The 21,289-nt window shown below is 46.2% G+C and overlaps 1 protein-coding gene across 1 annotated transcript; it reads left to right on the top strand.

Moving 5' to 3' along the window:
• Positions 1 to 3,889: 3,889 nt before the first annotated feature.
• BOD1 (biorientation of chromosomes in cell division 1) lies at positions 3,890 to 9,823 on the top strand. The gene is made up of 4 exons (XM_029998353.1): positions 3,890 to 4,148; positions 5,561 to 5,685; positions 7,525 to 7,725; positions 8,952 to 9,823. The coding sequence occupies exons 1-3, from the start codon at positions 3,918 to 3,920 to the stop codon at positions 7,721 to 7,723; spliced, it is 555 nt and encodes a 184-aa protein (XP_029854213.1). The 5' UTR covers positions 3,890 to 3,917; the 3' UTR covers positions 7,724 to 7,725; positions 8,952 to 9,823.
• Positions 9,824 to 21,289: the final 11,466 nt, after the last annotated feature.

The following is a 21,289-nucleotide window of genomic DNA, read 5'->3' as shown; positions in this document are numbered from 1 at the left end:
AGGTATCAGGCAAAAGCATGAACAAAGGTAGAAAGCTGGTCTCCACTGCCAAGGAAGGGAACAAACTCACATCTCCACAGAGTGATAACACAGAATACAGGATACACCCCTCAATGGTAATTGCATTTCTACAGACTTAATGAAAATCAGAAGCTGGGTGGACAGGGACCCAAATGAGTGTCATCGCTGAGGAAAATGCAGGCAGGACTCCACTGCTATGTATTCTGCACAGCAAGCACCAGACTGCTAGCTACACTATCCCTTGCAAGACGGAAGGATCATACAAGAACTGCACAATGGTGCAGTTTTTAGTGATAGCTTTAAGGAGCAGAAAGGACTCGAGCAGCCACGAAACCAGACTTCATTCACACTGCTTTTATGGAACAACTTGGTTTTTTCAGCCAATTGCAATGTCCATGAACTCTTTGTAGGCAGCTGTAGCAGAGGGTAACTTTTTCCCTGTGATATCAGAATTTCCATGGAAAGAGGTGCTGGTTTACAGCTCTTGCGATAGTGGTGACAGGAGGGGGAGTGGAGAATGGGGGCTAAGAAAGGAGGAAACCTGAAAGGCAGTGGTGACAAACATGGACAAAAAAAGGACTGAGCTCTGGCTCTGATCATCTGTGATAGAAAGTGTGACTCTGGAAGGATGGTCCTTTACGAACTGAAATTACGATTAAGTATCCCCATCTCCCTTGTCAACCAAAGGAATGGGTTTCAAGGGAATTGTAACATAGGAAAGTAAGACTAAAAATCATTGCTTGGATTGTCATTTTGATCCAAATAACTTTCTAAGTAATTTTTTTTCTATTTATTTCTCCTGAAATAAACTTCCTCCCTAAGGTTCACCAGTTTGCTTCTCCCACAGCCTAAGCGTTTATCCCATCATGATAACTGCACCTTCAAAAGCAGCAGCAAACAGGTAAGATTTCTCCCTTCCTGAGTCTCCTACTGACCTGAACTGTGTGAACTGCCTAAAGCTTTCCTTGAGGGCATGGATATAGGGAGAGTTCACAGATCTCATAAGTTTTGTACTAGAGATCTGATGCAAGGAGAGGTCCACAGATCTCCTCCCTGGGGGACAGGCTTCTTTATCTAACACACCACAATTTAATATGCTTGCCTGTGTGCTATGATGTTGGGCAAAAATACCCGGAGAGATTAAAGTAAATACTATGTTCTTCTTGTGCCCCAGCTACAGATCTCAAAATTATGAAACACTGCTTGACCTAGGTCACACGGCCAGCCAACTTGTAAGTGGAACCTATGAATCCTCGTGAATACCAGGTTTACCCCTTCCCCCATGCCCTAAAAGGCCAATTGCATGCCCCTTTGTGCCATGCTGAGAAACAGAGCACTGCACCCACCTACAGATAAAGGAAGAGGCCTAACATAGGGACTGGGGCAGTGCTTCGCTAGTAATGGCAGCATCAGCACTGCTCTCCCATCTCAGAACCACCAAGCCAGTTCCAGACAAGCTGCCATGGCTGGGGATGGTGACAGCATTTACCTGAAGCAAGAAGCTGCTCTGACTGCTGCAGCTGGGAGGCATCCTGGGTACGAGAGGTTTGCACTAAGGCTTTACCTCTCCTGCATCACGGATGCTCAAAGTCTCTGAGTAATTTGTTAATTGGGAGGAATTCTCACTTGTGGCAGTCCCCAGTAAATCCTGGGCTGAATTCTCCTGAATGCAACTCACTGTTGAGAGGCTGGTTTTGCCTTTGAGGTTGCTCGCTCCCAGCCCTTCAGCCCTGCAGGTGGAAGGAGCCCTTCTCGGGGAAGCTCGTACAAAAAAAACAACCACCTTCTCCTTAGCTCTTTCTGCTGCTGCCTAAGCGGCTGCGATTTACACGGGCAGGGAGAGACCGTCCCTCTGGCTTCTGCTGCTCGTTCCCTAATGACGATGAATTACGTCCCTGCCCGGCGGGGTGACGGCGGAGGAGAGGCCAGGCTGTGCCGGTGCGGCTGCCGCAGGCCGCTGGCTGCCCTCTGCTGGGGCTGCCGCTCCGAGTCCCTTCCCTTCCTTTCCCTTTCCTTTCCCTTCCCTTCCGTTCCTTTCCCACCGGGGAAACCGGGCCCGGGCTGCCGCTCCCGGCCCCTGCCCGCAGCCACCTGCTTGAATCCCCGCGGGGTCCCCTGCCCGCGGGAGGAGTCAGGGCCGGGTCCCCTGAAACATACAGAACGAGGAGGTGCAGGCTCATGCCAGACTTTTGTCCCATAAAACAATGTTTGCGTGCTGGTTGGAGAAGTCCCCGGCGAGTCCTGTCGATGCCGCTGTAGGTACCGCATCAGCTCAGGGCTTGAACGAACAGTACGTAACTCACCCCTGTGGACCTCACTGGGGCAGGGCGTTAGGGCAGTTAGATTCATGCATTCCTACCCGGGGTTATCTTCACGTGAAAGGACAGCACCTGCACCAGCGCGGTGCCAGCAAACTCCGTGCTGGTGTGAGCTGGTCACAAGTGGTGGGGCAAAAGGGCCGATGGCAGCTGTCAGGCAGGAATGTGATTCCACGGATACTTCTGAGTGCCTGGACGAGTCGCGGCGGGGGTTTATACCAGACTTGGAGATAAGCAACGTGGACTAGTGACAGTGACAAGGCGTCCGGCCGGAGGGACAGCTTTTCCGCTCCAGCAGGAGAGCCCTCGCATGTCTCTGCAGAACACGACAGTTGCACAGGACGCTTTTGTCAGCGTAAAGCTCAGGCTCTGTACACGCTACCATTTTCCCCTCTTCCCTCCTCAAAGCTGCCAGATGGAAAGGGACGGCTTACGCCACTTCTCAGAGCTGCTGAATTTTAATCAGGTAGAGGAGGACAATGCGTTGCACGCAAAATGTTGCCATCTTTTTGCTCGTTCAAGTAGTATACAAAAAGAAAGGTGAGGATGCACCTGTACAGTGCATCTTTGTGGAGGACTGGAGTATTACATTCACCCACGGCTTGTCCTCCTGCATTAGGATGGGAATATCCTAATGAGATCCATTCCTCTTTACAACATGACTAGTGCAGAAATAAAACTAATGCATAGAATTTATACCCTGTAGCTAGCAGATGTAATCAGAACAGTGAACAATAAACGACACTGACAGTCTAAGCATGCACAACTGAGAAAACACCTTTAACAGAGGCCCCCTTGCTCATCCACTCTGCAGGGACCGGTACTGGGGTAGGCCTTTGGCGTTGCCCTTCCTTTGCTAGTGGTGTAACGAATGAAACTCAGGTCCCGGTGGAAATCCAGGATGATCCCACGCAAATTGATTTTTTTCTGAATTCACACGAGTGCTGTCCTCACTACACCACTGAAAAACGCACCGAAGTCAGAACTGGGCAGAAATCCTTCGGGGAGCCCGAGAGCCTCCCTGGGACAGGGATGGCAGACCGTCGAGCCGCACATCCAGAGGGGCCTGCGCGATGCTGAGGTAAACCGGGGGCCCTCTGCCCCAAACGCAGCACCCGCGGAGCGGAGGCCTGACTCCGCTCCGGGTGGACTCGGGGAGCAGAGCTCTGCGTGCGCAGCGTCCTGTGGCCGACCTGGCGGGCTTATAGCGGCACCACCGCCAAACTGCCCGCCGGGGCAGCCCCCTCCCCACACAGGCCGCTGGTGCAGGCGGTGCGGCAAGGCCGGCACCGTCCCCCAGGCGAACTACAGTTCCCAAGATGCATCGCAAGAGCAAGGCGCCCGCCCCTTCGCTGCCTTGTGGGGACGCCGTCGCGGCGCACCCTGGGACTTGTAGTTCTCCCGTGCCGCCCGGCGGCCCGCGGCCTATAAGCGGCTCTCCTGTGGAGGACTCCCCTCCCCGTGATGCAGCGCGCCACGGTTACGCCGAACGCGGCGCGCCGGCGACGGTCGCTGTGCCGGGAGCCGCGGGCGAGCGGGGCGCAGCCGCTGGCGGGCCCCGGGCGCAGGCCGTGGGCCATGTCCGAGAGCGGCGGCGCCGGCGGGGCCGCCCCGGGCGGGGGAGGCGGCGGAGCGGGCGGCGGAGGGGGCGCGGGCGGCGCGGCCTCCGGCTCGGGGCCCGGCACCACCGACCCGGCCTCGCTACCTCCCGGCGACGCGCAGCTTATCGCCATCATCGTGGAGCAGCTCAAGAGCCGCGGCCTGTTCGACGGCTTCCGCCGGGACTGCCTGGCCGACGTGGACACCAAGGTAGTGCCGCCGAACCGGGCGGGCGCGGCCGCCGGGCAGCCCCCGGGGCTCGCCGGCGGGACGAGGCGGGGCGGCGCGGCCGGTGTCTCTTCCCCAGGCCGGAGCCGCGGTCACCGTCCCTGGAACCCGGCCACCGTTGGCCGAAGGGACACCCGCATCCCCTCCCTTCTCGCCCCTCGGTGTCCCGCCCTCGGGGCTGGGGGGGGCCGGCCAGGATGGCGTGCGGCAGCTGCAGTGCCGCTCTCTCGGTCGGTGGGGATTCGTGCCCCCGCTGCGACCGGCATCTGTCGGACAGGCTGCCCTGGAGGTGGTCCTGGCTTGAAGCGATAGCAGCGCTCCGGAGGAGGAACAGGCCAGAGAATAGGCTCAGTCTTCCATTTTATAGCCCAGGCCTTATTAGGAAAACAGTCTCCCAAAAGGACATTGTTGCTCTCGAGCATAATCCCATTTCCAAAACAAACGTTTAACCTTTCTTTCTCGAGTAGGTGTTCTCAGACTGTTGTTTGAAACTGATTTCTTCCTCAGTCACAGCATGAGCTCCTGAGCATTTGTTGGCAATATTGAAGTTGGGTTGTTCGCAATTGCCCTGTCAAAATTAAACACTGGTGGTTTGTTTTCACAAACTTTTACGCCTTCAGCAAGAGTCCTGTTCTGGGACCTGCAATTGTCATTCTGGGCCACCCCAGCAGCTGTCACAAAACCATTTCTGAAACTGTCAGGTCATCTGCACAGAGCAGCCATAGGCCAGAGCAGCTTTGTCAGGGTAGATACACACTGCCCAGGGCAGACGCTGCACGGCTGTTACCAACCCTTTCATTCATCATCCCATCTGCATATCAAATTCTGAAATTTAAATGTTGCCACCCTCTTGTCCTTTCCTTGCACGGTACCAGGATCTGGATGGTCCTATGTATTTATATGGGTTTGTTAGTTCAATCTCTGTTCACTGGAATTAAGCTTCCGCTGATAAAACCCACATAATTCTTATCGTCTGTGTTAGTGTCACAAAAGCAGATAATTAAGTTCTTTGTTAGTGACAATATTACTCAGCCAGTTTCCTAGGAATTCTGTGATAGAGGGTTTCTAGACAACAAGAACTCTGTTTAAACAACTGTCTGCACAGGCAGTTTGCATTTCACTAAGTAATATTACGAGCAGACAACAATTTTAAAACCAATCTATCCAGCTGTTTGAATTATTGTAATAGCACTCTGACCAACTGTGCTTTGCAATTACCTGTTGCGTTCTCAGGTAGAACAAGCTTACCTTTGTCCACACAGTGAAAGGATGGAGAATACAGACAACAGAACAGTAGTGTACATGACAGAAGATGTACTATGAAGAACTCTGGCAGGGGATTGTTTTGAGGTCTTTTAGCTGTTTAGCTGGATTTTTTTTTTTTTTTTTTTTAGCCAGCGTATCAAAATTTGAGGCAGAAAGTAGACAACTTTGTATCGACCCATCTGGACAAACAGGAGTGGAATCCAACAATGAACAAAAACCAGTTACGAAATGGGCTGAGGCAGAGTGTGATTCAGTAAGTAAGCAACATTATATAAAATAGTGGTAATGCTATTTGATAAGTAATATATAACTACCTTATTGCCCAAGTCAAATAAGAATTTGTAGAATTAAGTTTTTCACAACACTTTCTGTTGTGCTTTCCTGAGTTTCTTTGTAATAGTGGATGCAGTCTTAACTCTGATTAAAATGCTTTCTGCTTTGCCTGAAATTTGTATTTTCATGAGTTGAGCAGCATGGTGAAGTACTCATATTTGCTACCTAGCAAAGTTATTGCTGCAAATAACCAAAACTGTGCCTGCTACCAAAACTGTGCCTGATGTGCTGAGCTGAATGACCTTGATCTCTATTTTTAGAAAAGAGAAGAGCCTACATCACTAAAAGAAAAAAATCCTGAAGATGCCAAAGCTTAAGTAGACTCCAACCACTAGCAGGCAGTAATCAAACTGGGCTAGCCTGATTTCATGCAGCAGAGGGTAGCTTTTGTACAACTATTTAAGATATTACATTTTCAGCATGGCAGGAAAGCTGGCTTAAACTATGCTGCTTAGAGATTTTGGTTTAGTATCTCTTGCTGCTAACTCATTTCAGTCTGAAGTATGAGCCTTAGCTTGTTTGACTAAAAGTCATGGATAAAAACTTCATAGTAAAAGTTGTGGAGAGGGGCAGTAGGGAACTTGATAATGGCATTTATGCTTACAAGGAAAGCTGTTAGAACATCTCGCACACAGAAGAAACTGTATTTCAGAGCACGTGATAGAACCTGTAAATCATTAGCATGTAACATTAGTTTGTTTAATCTGTAATTAGAGAAGGGGGTGTCCACTGGAAGTACAGAATTTCCTGTCTTGGAATCCTTGAGACATGTTTGTCACTTAATGCTTCCTCTTATTTCACATTACTCTACCACTAGAATGAAGCGGACAATTGAAAATTGTATCAGAGAGCCTGTAATGAGAAGAATGTAAAGTGCTCCCTTTAAGTAGGCCATTAGTATAAAGAATAGACACACAGTATTAGGGAGTTTGAAGAGTCCCTGTCACTCCTGTGGTTGCAAGACTGAGTGCTGAGGGTGTCAAGATGTGTATGCCCTTTGTTGCATGCACATATACGTGTGCTGTTACCTGGAGGTGACATGATGTGCCATGACCCTGCACCCACTCGCTCACCAGCATTCACGGCCTTATTAGTCTTGTGGCTCCTTTTCTGAGTGCCAGGCAATGTCTCCATTTCCTGTCCCCCGCTCCCTTGCAGACATGACTTAAGCCTTCTAGACAGCCTGTGCCCCACAATCCAAGAGTCTGACACAGCCCCTGAAGTAATAAGTCACTTCAATTACTAGTGTTCAGTTCCAGAAACTTTGCTGTGTGCTACATGTGCTTGTTTTTATAATTAATACCCATCTGTCTAGACTAACAGTTACAAGGAGTGAGTGACAGTAATGTTATTAGGGGGCAGGCCTCTTCTCCCTCCAGTCAGCCAAAAAAAAGACTGTGCTCTCACCTGCCCTCCTCCTCAGAATAGCTTGTTTCCCTTGTTTGTGCCAAAATGTGTTTGTTTGCTTTCATGTTGACCTCATTTCCACATGAGCCCTATTAAAGTGGCTCTTGTCCAACATGTCATTTAAGTACCTGGGAGACCAGATGTCAGTTGTTAATTCTGTAGGGAGAAGTGAGAGGGGGTTGGGGGAATTAGGTGATTGAAACAGCTCCCTGTTAAGGATCTACTGAGTGGGCTGCAGTTCTCACCATGTTAATGCTAATTGCAGTTGACAGGAGGGCTCTGGAGAATTACTGGAGGAGATTGGGGAGAAGTTTTTCAGAGGAGCTGAATGACTCCTTTGTCTTTGTTCAAGGTCAGGAATGCTGGAAGCTGGAGTGGACAGAATTATTTCTCAGGTGGTGGATCCAAAACTAAACCACATCTTCAGGCCCCAGATAGAGAGGGCGATTCATGAATTTTTGGCTGCACAAAAGAAAGAGGAAAGTGTGCCAGCTCCTCCTCCAGAGCCTGAGAATAAGGATCCTCCTGCTCCATCTCAGGATGCCTCCTAAAGGTCTTGTGTCTCTGCACTTACTACTTAACGTTTTTCATGTACCTCATCTCTGTAGTTTGTATAATGCAAGATAGAGAAGGCATTGTATTCTTCCTGGCTTGACAGGGAGGACACTTTGATCATCGGCGTGTTGTCAAAGTCAGACAGTCATCTGAGCTGCTTCCACTTAAGTGTCTGCTAAAAATATATTAGGACTGAAGACATAGGTATGATGTAAAACAGCTATCAAGGAACACTGTGGACTCTGCCAGTGCTGGTTTTGGATCAGGCCAAAAGGCCTTTTATTCCAGTAAAGCATATCCAGCAGTGATTGACAGGGAATTGGCTGGATAGCTTTCAGAACAATATCAAATGGATTAAAAATATATATCCTTTACTGAAATATAGCTGAAAGTAGAGTGGTGACAAGTTATTGTGCTTTAGCATTGAAAGTTTTAGATAGCTCTTCTTTAGAACATACACTGGGGTGTTGAATTGTTAGTGACTGAAATATTCACTGCTGGAGTAAGGGTAACATCTCTGAGAGTGAATAACTGTTCATTCCAAATTGACTGGTTTAAATAGAGCAACCTATATCTTTCCAGCTGAAAGGACTGAGGATGTCTTTGTTGCAAACATGCTCATTCTGGCTTTTGTGATCAAAATAACTCAAGGGGCCTCAGGGGGCTATAATTGCTACTCTGTCTTAACACAAATGACTATGCACCCATCTCTGCTAAGGCCCTGTATCTTAACGTTGATTTGAATATTGAGGCCTGTGTGCACATTACTGAGGAACCACTATCTTGATGGAAAATTTCAATCTGCAGCTTTGCTGGGGAACTTAAAACCATACTGCATGAAAGGAAGTTAATTGTGAATTGTTCTATCTGCTAGGGCTTTCTGAAAGCAAAAATTTTCCTTATAATCTGCATCTGATTTATTAAGAAGGAATAAGTAACTTGCAATAGTTGTTCTTATGCTTGGAATGATTAGAGCAACTAGCATTTTTAACTTAACAGTAGAAGTTAAAGTTCCTGTAGTATCATCCTGAGTTATTTAGTTATCTGTGACTTGCAGCCTTAATGCCTTGATAGATCTTTGCATTTGTCTGGTTCAAGTAGTTTTAAAGTCCATTATAACCTGCAGTTAAGTGCAGCTGTTAATTAATATATTCTAATCTATACTCTATTCAAATGCATTTCCTTGTGAAGGTGCCATCCTCTAAATTCTCTTTTTTCTTGCAGTGAGTTCCTGATACTAAGCAGCTGCAGTTGCAAAATACGTGTCCTGTTAGATTGGCAATGGATTACTTGTTCCATTTGGTGCAGGATTGCTGTCTGCCAAAGATGATTAACCTTTATCAGACCTATGGGAAGGCATTGAAATCAGTGAAATTCAGATGCACCTGGAGTTCTGCATGTGGAGGGACAGCCAAAGTATGAAGATTTTTTTGCTATTAACTGCAATACAGAGAGCAGCATGTATACTTGTTAGTCATGCCTTCAGGCAAGGGTTTGGGAAGAAAAAGGGAGTTGTCTCATCTGGAGGGAGTAGGGAAGTGGTTTGAGATGATACTAGGCTTGGGAGTGGGAAGAAAGATGTTTTGGGGGGTGGGGTAGTAGCTGGGAGACCAAGAGCTGTCAGATTTTCTTTGATATAAGACAGATGAGAAGAAGCATCATACATCTCTGCTGCATAACACAGCATTGAGTAGTAGGTGCCAAGTCAGGTGTAACTCATTGCACTGCCTGATTTAGGAAAGACATTTCCTGTTTAAAACTGGAAAGAACACTTCAGGATCAATTATCTAGGTAATTTCTGTTGCATCGCAGGAAAATGTTTACAGTTGGCTATGACTATAGCTGATTTAATTCTTATTTCCCAGGTAACTCTGGGAAGCAAAGGGCACCAGAGTAGGTGATCAGTTTGCAACTTGTCTCTTTCAACTTGAAAGACTTCTTTCCTGTGAAATTTCTCAGGTGCCTAGTGGAAACTGTCCTATGCTTTCAGCCTGAATGCATGCAGTGTCCTCTGGATGACAGTCAAGTAGAGAATGTGATCGAGTATTCTGCCAGCAAATGTCCATACCTTTTACAATAAAAGACATCAAAAAGCATCTCTGACTCCTAGCTTTTTCAGAAATTTTTTTTTTTTTAAGGAAAAACTACTTTAAAGAAATCCAGGACTCCTGATTGCTGGAACCCTAATGGAAGTGTGACCTTACACAGTTCATAGATGAATCCAGGTCTGACAACATGGGGTTGTTAGTAGAAGTTATCATGAAATAAGATTGATATTAGTATTCTTCTCCATATACAGTCTCTCAAAAAATCCAAAGTATCAAAGAACTGAACTGAACTGACTTTACATCACATAATTTATGAGCTATAAATCCTGAGTAAGTTCAGTCTGGTGCTAGTGATGGTGAAGGCATGTTCAGCCTTGTGAAAACAATGCACTTTTGGCAGTAGGCTGGAGCTATTCAAATTTTTTTTTCCCTTTCAGACAGCAGTCTTTTAAGACGCTAATAACTGCCTATGTCACTGAATAACAACGTTTGAATCCTTGCTATTTATGAGCTACATACCTCAACTACAGCCTTACCCATAGACCTTGTACGTGAACAGATGCAATCCCAGCTATACTTTGCTCCCTTTTCAAGCTGGGTAATTTGTAGGGAAGATTGATGCTGTGGTTTAATCTTGTAGCTAACTTATTTTGCATAGTACTTCCTCTCAGCACAGTTATATGCAGAAATGGAGATGACAGAACATCTGGCATTTTAAACCCTTTACAAGAGAGCTCTGTGAACTTCACTGCAGTAAGTTTGCACTCTGCACAGTGCTATATAGTCCTGCTGATACATGATTCTTCCATCAATATTTTTATCCCATTTAAGAGTGTTCCTCTCAGAATGGGAACTTAAATGCCTGTACTTTTTAGTGATAACTATATTGGCTGCAACCTTCCTCATATGGTTTGAAAAATCTGTATTTTGGGATAATCTGGTTGTGTGGCTTGACTCTCACTGTTACATACTCTGTGTTCCTGCTATAAAACAGGACAAGGGGTATGTGAGGAAAGGGCTCTCTCCTGCATGTTGATTTGGTGGTTAAAGGCTGCTCTCTAAATCGGTAGTAGGTGTTTTCCCTTGGAGCCTTAAGGGCAGCTCTTGGCAGGAAAAGATCTTTTACCTCCCTGTAGGGTGTCTCAACCACTTTTCTGAAACTGAGCCATTTATGCAGGGGGAAGAAAAAAGGTTCAAGAGTCTAGAAAGAGAGAAAGTGAAAAGGATTTTAACTGTGCTTAGACAAATTCTGGATTACAGTAGTAGTAGTTAGGGAGGAGGGACACCAGTTCAGTTTTCAAAAGCAGTAAGTAGAGCTGGATATATTGCAGTGAAGAGGGAATCTGAACCTGTGTTTCCTACCTCTGACAAGTGCTTTAACAGATGAGTGAAGGAGAATAGGTTCAGCCACCACAGTTTTAAAAGGTTTTTTTCCATTGTTCTCTCATTGAATGTGGTACTGTGTTAAACTCTGAACACTAATGCTGTGCTACTGCTGTGCGTGTGTAGGGCTATGGCTTTAGTTGGTTTCAGCCTATGCACAGTGCATGACCGCAATGACTGCAGGAACTTTCAGATCAGAACTGAGGCACCTAATGAGATTACACAGCCAATCCACATTGGGGAACAGAGTCTTTAACGTTTGGCCTCTGAAGTCCTTGCTTTGGATCAGAGCCTTGGAAGTAACAAGCTTTGGAAGCATACCTTAGATCTAATGGTACAGTGAGAAAAACCACCAAGTCCTTATCATGGTGAATGGTAGGTAGTGCCCTTTGATTATATACATTTGTCCCTGGCAACTGATAGAAACAGGATTCCAGCCTTAACTCAGTGATACTATAGAAATCTCTACACCAGAACAAAAGAACAAGTTTGTACCAACTGTAGAAGTGAAATTGTTCCCTTGTGTAGTAGGATGTTGGATTAAAGTTAGCATATTAGTTTACATCACTATGTTGGATATGTTAAATACAGTCCAAAGAGTTTGGTGAGGCAGACAGGTCTAAGACACTTATGTTATTCAAGAAGCAATTAGATGCCTTTGTGGAGCTGAAGGGGCAGGGCTGTACATTAGGATGAGCCTCAGTGGATCAAATGGGCCTTCTCTTTGATCTCAGAATCCCTCCCACATTCAAGTTGACTGTTCCTGTTTCCCAGACAGTCATTTAGTACCTCGAATTTTCTTTCTCAGATGAATATGTTCATGCTTTTAATAAACTTCAAGAAATCGCAGCATTTCTTCATCTGATATACCAATAACGTAAAGCAGCTTTAAAGATTTTCTGGCTCCTTGGCTTTGCCTGTCCCAACCCTGTGCATTTGCTTCTGCCTGGTCACAAGAGACCAGCTGCAGTTTAAAGAAAACATGCAGGGAGTTTGAGTTGCATTCTTGGAAAGCCAGCCTTACTACTCTGTGGCTGCTCTGCCTCATGGAAATGCTGGAGTCCAAAGCCTGCAGGAGCCAGCCTGGCTCAGTAGGGAGGTTTTAGATTAGGAACTAGGAGGTACAGGTTCTCTGCAGAGTCCTGCCAGTCCACAGCCATGTCTGTGGCTAGTTGTTTTACCTGTTTGCTTGTCTGTAAAGTGAAGATAACTTTACCCCCCTACAGAATTCCTGGAGTGGGGAGGGAGTCAGGTGCTATATCTGGGCCCAATACAATGAAAACACAGAATGAAAGGAATGCACACGTCAGTATAGATACACACCAGTAAGTTGTGATATACTGTAAAAGTTTTAAGGATTAGACATTATAGTTGAAGTCCCATGGAGTCATCTTGAAGCTCACATCTAGCTGGCCAGACTAGGGGTTTTAATTGTGCCGTTTAGTATCAGATAGTGGCTTCAGAATTAGAAGCAGATGGGTTGAACTGTGAACCAATGAACCCAGTTTCACAAGCCTTATGAAGGAGGGAAAAGACCCCACCCAAAACCACAAACCTATCTAGAAGGATTGCATTGCCATGCATTGGTCAGTCACCCCAGCACTTATCAATCACAGCCAAGTGGCATATAAGGCAGTACCTGAAATTCTAGCCATTGCTTGGCTATTAAAGGCATTATCACACATCTCATATGATTAAAATACAGTCAAGCAAAAAAACGCCCTGATCTTAAGGTGGGGGGAAGAAGGAGGAAGAGGTGCCATTGATGATGGCCACCCGAAAAGCCAAGAGCAGATGTCAGCACACTCTCCCTCCAGCACTGCCTCAGCTGCTGCACTTTCCTGGGCTGCTTTTGGGGTTGATGGATCACTCTGGTCACTTAAGGCAGACAAGCCAGAGCACAAGGAAATGGGTTGTATTAATTAACTTTCTCCAGCTGACCCTTCTGGCAAAAGCAGGCTTGAGAAATTAGTCTGGACACCAACTGTATGGCCCAGGTTTTTGTAGCTTTCCTGCAGAGCTGGGTGTCCTGGTGGGTTTATAACCTATGCATTCAAGTCCCAGCAAAACAGAAAATGGCCATGTCCTGCACTCCAGATAATCCAAAACTCCACTTCACAGACATTGAATTCTAACGCTCTTTAGTCAAAGACAAGTATAATCAAGTTCTCTTGAGTGAACAAACTAAATTTTACAGTCTTACTAGAGAAAATAGAGAAGAAGGGAAGGCTTTCTTAGTTGTTCTGGGAGTTTTCATATTATGCAGACATATCAGTTCAAGTGTTACTTGCAGCACTGCGGAACTTTTCTTACTTTCCCACCATCTATTTTGCCTTCTTCATGTTGAAACCTGAACTGCAGCCTTACAACAGTTCTGATGTTTTTTCCTTTGACAGTGTCCCAAATGCTGTCATGTTAGAAAAACCAAGAGCAGAATTCCATTGCCTTTCCCCCATTATTTGTGAAAAACATACATGTAACGCATACCACCAAAACACACAAAGCAATCTAGGTGGAATCACAATGTTATTTTTATGAACATGCATATTTTAATCCAAGAGAAACTTAATTACAAGTACTGAACAGGAATTAAGTGATGAATGTGTTTATAACACATTCTTGAAGTAAAACTGATTCTTGCTGTAAATAACTAATAGGCATTTTATGATATTTTTTTTTTGCAATTTCTCATGCAAGCGTTACATAAAATAAATGGATGCTCCCCGAGACACTCACTATGTAGCTGTTCTGTGATAACAACTCCAGAGATGCTTCTTTCAATTTAACCTGAAACAGATTACCAATGGAGCAAGATAGTCACCACAGCTCTTGACCATCTTAACAAGACCGCAGTTTCACCTGAGCCTGGATTTTGGACACATGCATTCTGCGAGCCCTTTTGCAACTGCAAATAAGGTTCTTGAGCAGGTCATTTGGTTCAGGGTCAATACCACAGCATGAATTTAACATAATCAGTTCAAGAAACATCGCACCATCAGGTAGCGATGCTGCTAAGTGACATAGAAAAAAGTAACTCACTGAACAAAGACTCAAGCCCAGCCAATTCTCTGCCCTCATCAGCTATTTTACTGACTAGTATCTAGTCCATTGGCAAGTCAGACACTGACTCAAGTAGACTTCACCAAAAGAAGCAGAGTCAAAATTGCCATTATATATTTATCCTTTGCCTAAACCAGCCAGTATTTTCCAGCAACAGTTCTTCCATTTGTAACCACATCCATGCTAGAATTAGCACGATGTCCCTGTCTGGTAGAGCTGAACCCAACCCAAGTCTCCAGATTAATCCCAGAGTAACTGCAAGCAGGTTTGTTAGATCAGATCCCTGCAACTAAACACCCAAATCCAAGTACATCTGGTGAAGGGAAGACAGCCAAACAGGAAAGAGTAATACGTTAGATCTCTCATCTTTGGTTCCTTCACTCATTGGTACCCAGGCCTTACTCATCTTTCAAGTACTCCCACATCACAGTAATGCAGTTTAAAATTTATTACAGAACTCAGAACCAGCCCGGTGTTGAATCTTGATACCAGATGAGTGAGACACCCAGATTCCCAGCCTACAGGTCAGGCAACAAAACCCCTCTTTGGGAAAGGGGAATAATCATGACTGTCTGAAAGCAAGTCCAAACCACAACTCTGAATCCTTGGCAGAGAGAAGCATCAAACTTAGGCGCCTGTCAGGATAATGGGTCAAACCCACTCCTGCCCCAAACACTGAGCTAGTCATTGCCAAAACACTCTGAATCCACACTGGAATCAACATAGGGGTCTTGAACCCAAACCACATCCAGCTCTACTTCCTCTCCTGTTCTTAGGACAAGCATGACTGCTTTTAACCAGGCACAGCCTATATGCCTGGAAGAGAGAGCGTTCAATCTATCATTTTGATCTCAGCCAGAAGAAGGGGCGCCAGGAGGATTAGAAATCATACCTGGAACATTTAATGGAGCATTTTACTGTGTTTTCACCACATCAACGAAAAAAAGGAAGAGCAGCACCTACTGTCACAATGCTGCTTATATGCCACCTACTTCAAGACCACCACTACTCAGGGACCACAGGCATCGCTGGGTTCCAGCCAAGTTTTCTAACAGCACCTTCTTCTTCAGCATACAGGGTATAGCTGCAATCGCTGCTGAGCAGGATCCCATTCTCCAACTTTTTGCTGAACTGGAGACCAGTTTCTCCAGTTCCCAGTTCAAACTCACAAGGGACTGGAACAGTTTAACTCTTCCACAGATATTTTCCTGTTTATACTGTAGTGAAGAATATATTTTACCAGCTTCCTTAAAGAGTGGTCAGCTTAACTCCTTGTGAGCAGTCAGGCCCCTCATATCCACAACCACCAAAGCTTACAGGTGCAGGGACTCCCTGCTCCCTTTCCTCCCTACCAAAAAAGCTTGTGTAGCGTAGCCATTCTGAATCTGGCCATAAGAGGGAGATAAACTATTGCTTCATTTCTTAGTCTTGATGCCTCCTTACAAAACTTGAGCAGATACAGGACTCCAAAGCCTTTGCTGACTCCTGAGTGAATCAGCTCAGCAAGGTGTGTAGACGGCTCTCACAAAGCGTTTCCATGAACTCTGACTGTACTTGTCTAATGCAAATCACACAGCAGATATTGTAATTTCTCAAGAGGTTTAATAGTGTGAAACAAATATCAGTTAGGATTAGGGAGAGTTTGCAGAGAAAAGTGAACAGCCCAAGTGATCAGGGAGAAAAACACAGATTCAGGATGTGAAACTGTAAATTCTGACCTACCCAAATCTGTAATTCACTGATCCGGTCCAGTGTGAACAAGGTTGAGGCTAAAACACTAGCAGTAGCGCCTGGGGCCCCAGATGGTAGTGCCACGAGATTGTATCAGAACCATAGCTCCAGTTCTTGCATTTTTATGATTCAAGTGCCAAGCCCACATCAGTGTCAAGTCAGCCTCGGAAACATGACTGGGCAGTAACCAGCCCAGCAATAACTGCCCTCGTCTAGACGCCGTCAGAAGCCACGGCGCAGAGAAACGCGCTACCTCAGCCATCAGACTGGGAGCTGGCTCCACTGAAAATTCCCTCCGGCACTGGGACGAGCCCAGGGAAAGGCACCGTAGCAAAACGCAACAAGTCCAACCCACTTGTCCAGGCTAAAGGAGTGTGAGGCCCTCACATTTCACTGATTTCATCTTGCTGACTCTCATACGAGGAAATTGGTGGCTTTTGCGCTAGTATCTTTGTTACAGATACCTGTTCACTTGGAAAAATAGAAAAAAAAATACCCAAACCAGTTCAGGTCTTGGCCCTACAAAAGATTCATGTAAGGACAGACAGCTGCAGTTTGCTTTGCAGAGTTGTGGCCTTTGGGAAATCCAAGCAACTTCATACAGTAAATGCATCCATTTTGGAAGGGATTTGCAACAGAAATAGAAAACCATGACATCCACAAGTTTCATATTTCATTGCAACTCTGCAAAAGGGAGATAAAATAAGCCTGCTTCAGAGAACATTCAAAATTTCACATTTCCTACAAGGGGGCAGCACAACTGTAGCAAAAAAACAAAATCCAGCCATAACTTTTCCCCCACAGCACTCCCTGTGAGGCACCAACACATTAATCACCCCCTTCCATCTCCTCACATAACAGCATTCACCTCTGCCAGCTCCTCCTGCTAAGACTTAGTCCTCCAGATAGTTATCTCCAAATTCTACCATCAAAACACAACAAAACAAGGACTAATTTGACCAAGACAACCGGCCTCAGAGGTCACCAACACCAGCCTGAGCTCCACACCTTCCACTTGCTGACTTCTCCAACAAGCAAAAACCATGCTACACATGCAAGACCTTGCAAAAAGCACCCTACCAACATAAGACCTTCCAAGGAAACCCAAATAAAGTCCAGTTCAATCTTACCTTGCTCTGCAGAGCACTCCACTCACCCCAGGCTCTAGCACAGGCTGTGTTCAGCCCCAGCGGCAGGGGCTCTGCTGAGCAATTGAGCTCACCTGCACCCAGGGCACACCAGAGCCTTTGCCTTCCCTCCCTACCCCAACTTCTTCCCAGGGGAAAAGCTACACTGCTTCACCTGCAAAAAGGATAACCAGCTATCTCCAACCCTGCCTAAATTTCCACTTCCTACAGGGGAGCCTGGACTTAGCCATAATCCAATGCAAAAGCCCATCTTTCCCAAAATGGGGTGGGAACGTAGGATTTGGCAGCTGCTGGCCCCACAGATGATACCTGACAGTTCCAGCTCACCACTGGCTCGAGCACGCAGAATGGGCAGGTCCCCGAGGCTGACACTGCTCCCCAAAAACCCTCTTCCTCCAGGGTTGTCATGAAGGTGCAAGGGGTAGGGGGTGTCCAGCAGCCACCCTCAGTGGCTTATTATGGGGACAGATTTCTTTCCCTTTTTTTAAACAGGACTAAGCCCAGCGTTGTTTCTCTGGGGTACCAGGAAGGTAGCAGGGCAGCCGGGATGTCGCTCCATCTTGAACAGATTTACATGACCCTCGCTGTTGGAGAGCTGCAGGGGTCCAGCAGACACCCGCTCCAGCTCCAACATGCACAGGGAGGGGGTTGCTGAGGCAACAGCATGCCTTATTTAACCGTTATTTAACCCATCTCGCCCTCCCCCCCCCCGCCGCCCGCCACTGCCGACGTGCGCGACCGAGGGTACAGCTTTTATTAGGGTGGGATTTTGCAGCCGCTGGATTTATGGGACGTCCCCAGCCGCCTGCCCTTGCCCGCAGCCCCAGGACGGCGGGTTTGCAAAGCTCAGCTCCAGGGCAGACAGCGGCTTCCCCAGCCTGCAGATTGCCCTCTGTAAAGGGCAGGGCAAACAGGTGAAAAAGAGTTTTATGAAAAAGACAACCCCGAGGCATCATTCAAGACATGAGATTTTGGGGTGGGGGTTTTTTGGAGGAACATAAAATCACAGTTTTTCAGACCAAAACCAAACCCCATCCCCAAGATGCTGCTATTTTGCCATTTGGCACCACCGTCACCGTGGGGCTGCTGAGGACAAGGGGCTGAAATGAGGTCGGTTGCCCCAGAGCACAGCTCTCCCAAAAGCTGCTGTGCTTTTTGGGTGGGAAGTAAAACATTTTTCTGGTTAAGAGACTCACTGACTCTCAAATCAAATTTTCTCACAAATCATGTGTTTTGGGAAGCTGGTCTCCTCTGCAGAAAACAGAGGAAAAAGTGGAGGCTTGGTGGGTAAACCTCACCCTGGTGCCTGTCAGTTAAGCCAGATTTTTATAGGTTTTGTACCACCGCAGGCTGTGCTGTCAGGGTTTCATAGGCAGCACTGGGGCTGGCATGCAGACCCCGGCGGGCAGGAGTCACGAGTCCCTACTGAAGCCTCACTGCCCTGCAGAGCTGCCTGAAGTAAGTTATAGTGGGAATTTGTGCGTGAAAACCAAGGATGCACGTGAATGAGATTCTTCTATGTGTGGAAAAACTATCTTCATGCCATGGTATCCTTAGGGGCAAGGGCTAGCAAGTCTGCACCACCACAGAGAGCACATCGAAGCCTGTATGAAGCCCCTGAAAGCACCCGTATAAAAAGGCAATTGATTTCTTGGCCAATACTGCAGACACAAGAAATTCAGGGAAGCATGCATTTGGGTATGTTTTCAATTAAATATTAGGTCCCTCTGCAATTTGTCGATCCCTAGTGAACAGCCATTTGAGAGAAGTGCTCACTGTCCCAAAGTCAGGGAAATCTTCCAAGCTCGTAATAAAGAAATGTGGCCCTGTAGGATTTCCTGAACAGGATTATTCCAAGTCTAAGGACAAGTCTGGGTTTTGCTTTGATTATCAGTCATCTCACCATTAGAAGCATTTGTGAGATGATTAGCTGCCCTGAAGACTGGTCTTAACAGGACAGATAAGAACCTCCCAGTCTGTCCCTCTCAAGCTCAGCTCCTTCTGTTATGCCTAGAAGAAAAACCTGTCCCAGCCAGAAGAGCAGCTTTACTCTGGAGGATCTCGAAGCGAGCAGCTCTGAGAAGCCGTAGGACAGATGACGGAGCTGCCTTTATGGGTTTGAATCTAGCTGTGATGAATAATTTGTAATTTTTGTAGATGTAATACATATGTCATCCCTTACCTCTGTAAGAGCTTTCTACTTGACTGCAAAGAATGAAATCAAAGGGATACTAACGAAACTGGACTGAAGCAAAGGCAGAGCTCAGATACCAGCCTGCAGAACACCAAGTCACTAGGAGTTATTGGAAGGTGATCAATGGAGAATAATCCCAGCCAAACCAGCAGTTCAGACTTCTGCAAGCATTAACCCAGGGCAGTTGCAATGTGAGAGCCCATCCAAGAGAAATAAAGGCATAGAAATAATGTTCTTGGGGACTGGAAAAGACTTCCAAAAGAAACAAGTTTACAAGATACTGGCTCATAATAGTAATTAAATCATTCTCACTGAAAAGCAGCTAAGTGATACATAGTAAAGAATCGGTCAAAACCCCAAGACTTTAATCAGAAATAACTGGAGAGCCTTTTACCAGTTTCAGTGGAGGGAAGAGAGCTTGAATGGTCACAGCTACCCCTAAACAAGGTTCTTCAGAAAATAGTCTGAGGAATATGAGGAGGAGACTGAAAATGAGAAGATTGAAACTGCCCGTGCCACAGCAGCACCTTGCCTGTGACCAGTCTGTTCGCATCCAGCATTTTCCACCAGCACTTGTCTCACTCTGCAAAATAACACATATTAATACTGCTGACACCATATCATCCTGAAGATCTGAATTTTATTTATACAAAAATCAGAGGCAAGCCTAAGTGGCAATAAAGTTTCAGAAGGTCTTAAAAGTTCTAGGAATTCTGAGCATTTTATTAGGTGAACTAGCAATTCTGCAGTAAAAATAGCTTTGGGTTTCACTGTTCAATCTTACTTTTCCACGTTGCTTTGAGCTTTCAAGATGTTAGAGTTCAGCCTGCAATGCGCTTTGGGCTGCAGGCAGGGAATAAGTTTGTAAAACACTATGTGCCACTTCTGCAGAATATGGTAGTCCTCCCCATCAGCCACACTCTCTCATTTCTAGCAGAAGATGGTAATAAGCATAAAAGAAGAACAAATTCTAACTAATGGGACTTTAAACAATCAGAAAGCAAATTATGACAGCAATTATGACAGCTCGGTGCTTGGCAACACCTTCACCTTTCCCAGATGTCAGAGGATAAGCTATTTTTACTGAAAAAAGATGATAGAAACCAGGGCTTATTTGGACATCTGCAGCAGAAATTGATTTAAAGTGATTTGAGCTTTGAAAATGGGGTTTGGAGGCAACTCGTTGGGCTTTGTTTTTCTGGAAGAGGAGACAGGCCACTTCACATTCTTGGTGCAGGATCAGTCTCTTCACTGGAATGCCTGTCAGTCACATTTAAATATGTGCAATATTTACTTTTTTCACTCTCTGGACCTAGGCATTTAATAGGCTTTAATTTAGACTTTGGCATTGGACAAGATAAAAGTGGCACTTTCTCCTTTTGGGCACATAAGGGCCCCCATTTTTTTCAAGCTTTTTTTCTTGCTCTGTATAGAGCAGAGAAAACTATTCCCCAAACCACAACATTATTTCCCTGTTCCCCTTCCATCTCAGCCAAACCACGGTTTCATCTGCCACCACCGCTCTCCTTCCATTTGCAGTTGGTGACCACCAGTGCTAACTTAAGTCCGGCTCAGGTTTATTCATCCATCAGCTCCATCATTCCTGCCTGAGCCCTGTGCTCAGCCGTGGCTGAAACCTCCGTCCTCCCTGAGCATCTGCTGAGCGCACCAAGTCCGTTAGGGCAGGAGCACGTCAGCTCCATGTGGCAGAAGCACTTGATCCATTGTAATATTGAGTTTCATCACGCAGCCTTCAGTTATGTGACCCGGAATATTTGACCTGATGTCAGAGGGGGCCTCGGGCTATTGAGATATTTCCCCGGGGCACCCTGCCCTCTTTCTACCAAAGGAATCTGATCCAGCAACAGGAAAGAGTGAGAATTTTCAGCTGTCCCCATCCCCTGTGAAACAGTCTGTGCTACATGTGCCTAATGTAAGGTGTCCCTTACCCACTCGCTTTCTCCTCTTCTCCTCTCTAGGTTCTAATCCTGCACTAAT

The sequence above is a fragment of the Aquila chrysaetos genome, chromosome 22 (assembly GCF_900496995.4).
Source record: "Aquila chrysaetos chrysaetos chromosome 22, bAquChr1.4, whole genome shotgun sequence".
NCBI classification, from domain to species: Eukaryota; Metazoa; Chordata; class Aves; order Accipitriformes; family Accipitridae; genus Aquila; species Aquila chrysaetos.
This window is presented reverse-complemented; position numbering and strand designations above follow the sequence as displayed.